Source organism: Nuphar pumila, unplaced genomic scaffold (assembly GCF_984573655.1).
Source record: "Nuphar pumila unplaced genomic scaffold, dmNupPumi1.hap1.1 HAP1_SCAFFOLD_759, whole genome shotgun sequence".
Lineage (NCBI taxonomy): Eukaryota > Viridiplantae > Streptophyta > Magnoliopsida > Nymphaeales > Nymphaeaceae > Nuphar > Nuphar pumila.
The window spans coordinates 1-5,679 of NW_028323481.1; the positions used below are offsets into that span (position 1 = coordinate 1).

The 5,679-nt window shown below is 51.6% G+C and overlaps 2 protein-coding genes across 2 annotated transcripts; one reads left to right on the forward strand and one right to left on the reverse strand.

Moving 5' to 3' along the window:
• Window positions 1-1,805: 1,805 nt before the first annotated feature.
• LOC149809799 (26S proteasome regulatory subunit 6A homolog A-like) lies at window positions 1,806-4,051 on the reverse strand. Its single transcript, XM_089994606.1, has 4 exons — window positions 3,733-4,051; window positions 3,271-3,443; window positions 2,444-2,944; window positions 1,806-2,096 (listed from the first exon to the last, which is right to left on the reverse strand). The coding sequence occupies exons 1-4, from the start codon at window positions 4,049-4,051 to the stop codon at window positions 1,806-1,808; spliced, it is 1,284 nt and encodes a 427-aa protein (XP_089850732.1).
• A 366-nt stretch (window positions 4,052-4,417) lies between these two features.
• On the forward strand, window positions 4,418-4,922 carry LOC149809800 (large ribosomal subunit protein eL31-like). The gene is made up of 2 exons (XM_089994607.1): window positions 4,418-4,659; window positions 4,791-4,922. Exons 1-2 carry the CDS (start codon window positions 4,418-4,420, stop codon window positions 4,894-4,896), a joined length of 348 nt encoding a protein of 115 aa, XP_089850733.1. The 3' UTR covers window positions 4,897-4,922.
• Window positions 4,923-5,679: the final 757 nt, after the last annotated feature.

A 5,679-nucleotide genomic window follows, 5' to 3' on the forward strand; every position in this document is an offset into this window, starting at 1 on the left:
TCTGTGCATGACCCTTAACGATTGGCACAGGACTGTGTACGCATGGTGGACATACCTTGGCGGTCTGCCGAGCGTGGCTGCAGAGTTTCTTCACGTCCTCGATTGTCGGGTCGAGGGCACACTTATACTTGGCTTTTGGCTGCCATCGCTCGTACTGGGCTTGCAGAGTCTTTCCTATTGTCTCAATGGACTTGGTGGCTTGTGCTGAGTTGGGATTGATCCAGCATTCCAGGCGTGCGCACGGTGAGACCTTGATGATGTCTGGGGGATCAACACCCAGATTGAGACACAGCACCAGAGCTGCTGCTTGCGTTTTCAGCTTCTCCTTGTGACGCCACCTTGACAGTGCACCGTCCTTCTTGTCCTTATCTTCAGCTAGGGTAGCGTCCTCGCTCAACTTGTGGCGTATCTCACAGAACAGCGAGTCGTCCATGTGCAAGTTCGCCAGCTCCTGCATACCAATCGGGACGCATGTCGGGACCGTGTCTATTGCATGGTGAGCTGGTTCACGCACGTGCAAACATCGCATCGCACTGAATTTTCTCTGAAAAGCTTATCAGATCGGATTGCCAACGCGTCTTGCCCAAAACAGGGGTTGGAGACATGGATTTCTCGAAAGGGGGTCCAATTACCGAACTCGTTCACTTGCCCACAGTATACCCACCAAACAACTCGTGGGCCGTTTCCTTTGTGCAACTTCGCTATGAACATACCCCTTCGACCCCTTGCCTGCCACCCAAAGCGGTTGAGAGGCCAGAACACGACGTTGCAGTTGCGATGGTTCCATTGAATTGGGGTTGTATCTGCGAAGGACTCCTGCTGACAGGCACCTCCAAGCTCGATTGCGCCTGAAACGCAGACATCATTCCTCCAACTTCACTCACCATCTCTGTCAACTTCGGGACCGGCTGACTCTATCCACGCTGAAGCATCCACAACAGCACATCACATGACCCCTGACTGAGGAACGCCGACTTGGCACGCTTCAACTACAAGCCAAACGGCCTCAAACCTCCAGATTCTGCGTGTCAGGTTTGTTGCGTTCAGACACGTCTTGCATGCCTTACAGTGGTTGGTGTTGCAATGGCCTAAACACAAAGGGAGGTGCTCAACAATGACCCTCACCTCACAATGACAGCCACACAAATACTTGTTATACTTGAATTCGTTTTGCCCTTCGCAACGCCGACTTCGCAACTCCTGCACCACGTCGACTCGTGCCACGAGTGCAGAGGTAGTCGGTGAGTCATATCGATGCAGAACCGCGGCAAGTGCAAACGAGCCATCAGTCCCGCGTGCCCTCATTAAAGGAATATATCGAGATGGCTGTGATCTTGCATACGCGCTTGCTTGCTCGCTCGTACTTTTGTTCCATTTCGCGGGTTGGATGCGCCTCGACCTTGTGCATTGTCCAGCACAACACGTTCGATTGATTCTTGTCCAGGGCGACCAGTCAAATTATTCTTATCGCTTCTTCAAGGATGCAATAAATTGCGACAGCGAGCGCGGCTGCGTGCAAAGGCTCGTCGACGCGTCGCGAACTTGGACGAAACCCTGCAGGGCGTTGGCGGACGTCTCCAAAAACTCGCGGGAACATGCCCTTGATACACAGGACAATGCAACAGGCCACACGTCGAGGAACCAAACAACAGACCATTAGGCAAAGTGCCAGCCAAAGGCGTTTCGGATTTCACGGGCCCTCAACATTGTGAACATTGAACAACACGTTCCAAGGCTTGCTGTGCAAGCGTCACCAAGGGCCGCTTACATAGAGGAGATTGGCAGCATGCGACGGCAGTCCAGAATCAAGCATAGTAATTGAGGTTGGGCTTCTTCTTTGCTTGAACCTCAATAATAGCTTCGTTGAAATCTTCGTGGTTTACGATGGTGCCGTCTCGCCTGAGCGCAAGCATGCCGGCTTCGACACACACCGCCTTCAGCTGGGCAGCGTTGAAGTCGTCTGTGGAACGTCCAAGTTCATCGTAATTGACGTCGGGAGACACATTCATCTTACGGCTGTGAATCCGGAGGATCTCCGCACGTGCATTTTCACTTGGATGTGGGAACTCGATCTTCCTGTCCAGGCGGCCTGCAAACTTACTCGCAGATGAGGAAAGTGCAACTGCTCATATTAGAGAGGCAACCTCTTCCTCTTTCTCTCGCAAATGTCGTGCATCACACGTTGCTCTAACGAGGCACTAAGGCAGCATTGCGTTCTCATTGCTCATGAAGCAGATCCACATGACGCCGGGGCAGAAACACATTTGGCAGTGTCAATTACCACCACGCCATACACGGCTGGTCAATTTCAGGTCTTGATGCAGGACTGGCGTCCCAAAACCTGTCCTCAAACAGGAACTGTTCAAAGAAAACATTTCGAGGAAACTCTCACAGCATCTTTGAATCCATGTACAGGGTGACGCGGAGCTGCACACCTGATCGCATGAGGGGCCGGGTCGAGAATATCTGCTCGGTTCGTGGCAGCAATAACCTTCACGGTGTCGTCACTGCTGAAGCCATCGAGTTGATTAAGCAGCTCGAGCATGGTGCGCTGCACCTCCCTGTCCCCTGAGAGCTCCGAGTCAAAGCGTTTAGTGCCGATGGCATCGATCTCGTCGATAAAGATGATGCACGGTGACTTCTCCTTTGCCAGAGCGAACGCGTCTCGGACGAGCTTGGCGCCATCGCCAATGAACATCTGCACGAGCTGTGGCCCAGCCAGTTTGAGGAAAGTGGCGTTTGTTTGTGCTGCACACGCCCGCGCAAGCAGAGTCTTGCCAGTTCCTGGGGGCCCGTACAGAAGCACGCCCTTGGGGGGCTTGATGCCTAGGCTCACAAAGCGGTCCTTGTGTTTGATGGGCAGCACAATTGCCTCAACCAGCTCCACGATTTGCTTGTCAAGGCCGCCAATATCTGAGTAGTCCTCTTTCGGCTTCTCGTCCACCTGCACCACAATACCGAGTGAAAGCCCTGTCAGTGGACCATTCCACTGGGGAAAGCACAGGCCAAAACTTTGCCGCCCTCACATAAGGACCAACAATATGCAATGTACTTAGCATCACAGCTTGATGTTTCAACAATCAGCCTTCAATAACGAACCCTTCAATGGAATGCAATGTTGCCCACAATGCAGGAGGCTGCCAAAGTCCAGTGCTGGTGGACAAGCGGGATATGCCTCATCACACAGACCAAATCAAGCCCTCTTGCTACCCAAGTGCCCCTTATCAACACCATGCAAATCCAAGGAACGTTCATATCCAAATGGCGTACCTCCATGGCCTTGACTCTCGAGTCGTACTCAGCAGGAAGCGTATCCAAAACCAGGTAACTGTCTTTGTTGACTCCCACCAGATCATTCGGTCTCAGCGCTTCAGCATCAACCAAGCCTACAACCGGTAAGAATATAGTTTGCCTTGTGGACGTCTTCAACACAACACACTTGCCTGCAAACCAGCAGGTTGGTCAAAACATGCCCATTCCCCGTCACAAGGGTAACCTGAAGCCTATACCAGCCTTCGGGCCGGTACAGTATCCTAATGCTCAAGCTGCTGTCTAAGATAAGTTAGCTGTCTTGCCTAGTGGACCATAAGCCCTGGGATGTGGCATATATGGTCTAGGAAGTGGCATTCAGATCTCAGGCGGAAGACTCCTAGACTGAGCAATACAGATGCCAAAGCAAGATTTGTGTAAACTGATGATACAAAAGCGGACATGTTGGTGCATAGGACTGACCTTGTCGGAGTGAGTCGACGTCCATGGCTTCTCCATCTTCTTCATCTTCGTTTGGATTGATATCGATGATCTCAATGACATTAGCTACGAGGTACGGCAGCTGATTATTCAGCTTAATTTTTTCTTTATTCTCCTTGATTTGGTCTTTCAGGGCGTTCGAGTCGCTCGTCAAACGCTGGGTCTCCTCACGCAGCACACGAAGTTCGTTATCGAGTAATCGCGTTCGCCGCTCGATGTCAGCAGCGGACATATGCTTGAACTCCTCTGGCAAGTCGGACAGGTCGCCCGCATCCTCAAACACTGCCTGTTCAATATCCATGCTGCCCTATGGCTAGGTCGACACCCAGCAAGCAACAATCCTGCGACGAACAAGATAGTTTGGTACGTCCAAATAGTTGTCAAACATCCCCGCCATAAAATTCTCGCACGCACTTCGGCGAATGAAGTGATGAAAGTAAAAGCCAGTTGGTAACCGCTTCGAGTGCGACTATGTCGTGGTCTATTTCAGATTTCAGAGCTATCCAGCTATCTTGGGAGGTTTTTTTTCCCCGTTGTTTTAATCCATTTCTCCTGAAAATAGGCCGCCATCTCTCGAAGAAGGCAAAACACAACTCCTACAGATACCCTGTCGCCCTTACGAACCCTTCCTTTGACGCTGTTCTCGTCGCTTAGCAGCTCTCGTAAAATGGTGGAGAAGACGCGTACAAAGGACGCGGTGACGCGCGAATACACCATCAATTTGCACAAGCGGTTGCATGGCATCACCTTCAAGAAGAGAGCACCTCGCGCGGTGAAGGAGGTCAAGAAGTTTGCAGCTAAGATTATGGGCACGAAAGATGTCAGGATCGACGTGAAGCTCAACAAGGAACTCTGGTCGAAAGGCGTAAAGAACGTCCCACACAAGCTTCGCATTGTTGTGTCCCGAAGGTGAGCTACTGATTTTGAAAAATCATCACTTGCATCCTTCTGTCTCCCCTTGATTTTTGCGTGCTTGGTGTTCCTGACATGAGGTCGCGTGGGCTCGGTGTATGTCTTGGTAACCGTCATTCGCGTTGCAGGAGAAACGAGGAGGAGGACGCCAAGGACGAGATGTACTCTCACGTGACAGTGGCTGATGACCGCAACACCAAGGGAAGGGTTACCGTTGTTGTTGACGAGAACTAAGTGGTGTTGATTGCACAAGCTCATCAATGTAACACCTTGGACAAACAGCATGCGTTAAAGAATGTTACAGCGAGTGAATTGTCAAACATGTCTTCGGACTGGTTGGCATAACGTGTGACAGTAGTGCCTGGAAAAGTTGGACGGGTGCTTGATCATACAGCAGTTCAGTAGCAAGGTCGTGAGTTCAGCCATTGAACCCGGGTACAGCTAAAGTGCAAGAGCCACGGTCAGCGGAGTCAGCCAGGTATTCAGGTTTGTCAGCAGCAGAGGGTTGGACACGATACCGCACTGCCAGTGTAACGGGCTACATCTTACTGGGGCTGATGCAAACCCTGATGCTTATCATGGAAGGCGAGAATACGGCAGGTGAGAATGTCCGCCACGCACAGGACTCATAGCAGCAAAGCCAGAAGTACGCAGTGTCTCGTTTAGGGTCAAAGCGGATGGGGTGGTTCTTCGGGTGTCGCAAAATGTGACGCAGCACATGAGCTTGGTTGTGCCTGAGAGCAGCACATGCCCAGCAGTGATTCATCACACACTGTTCAGTTTCCAAGGTCAGGTGCGCCAGTCTGCATCGAAGCCACTGAGCAGACACACGTGACTGGTGAGATGCCGGGACGAGGCCATCTGAACTTGTTTAATATACTGAACGGGTGGCATTGAATTCTGGCGCAGGGTTCTCTGTGGGTGTGGGTTGAGTGCTGCTGTGACATGGCAGTTTCTGGTCCAGAAGAGTGGATTATTCCACAGCGTGCAAGCCCAGAATTTTGGTCTGAATGTTGC

Excerpts from the sequence above, each read along its gene's own strand:
- LOC149809800 (XM_089994607.1), top strand. The coding sequence starts at position 4,418 with ATGGTGGAGAAGACGCGTACAAAGGACGCGGTGACGCGCGAATACACC. Across the intron at positions 4,660-4,790 it reads CGCATTGTTGTGTCCCGAAG|GAGAAACGAGGAGGAGGACG; the intron begins GTGAGCTACTGA and ends TTCGCGTTGCAG.
- LOC149809799 (XM_089994606.1), bottom strand. The coding sequence starts at position 4,051 with ATGGATATTGAACAGGCAGTGTTTGAGGATGCGGGCGACCTGTCCGAC. Across the intron at positions 2,945-3,270 it reads CGAGAGTCAAGGCCATGGAG|GTGGACGAGAAGCCGAAAGA; the intron begins GTACGCCATTTG and ends ATTGTGGTGCAG. Across the intron at positions 2,097-2,443 it reads TTCTCGACCCGGCCCCTCAT|TTTGCAGGCCGCCTGGACAG; the intron begins GCGATCAGGTGT and ends TCTGCGAGTAAG.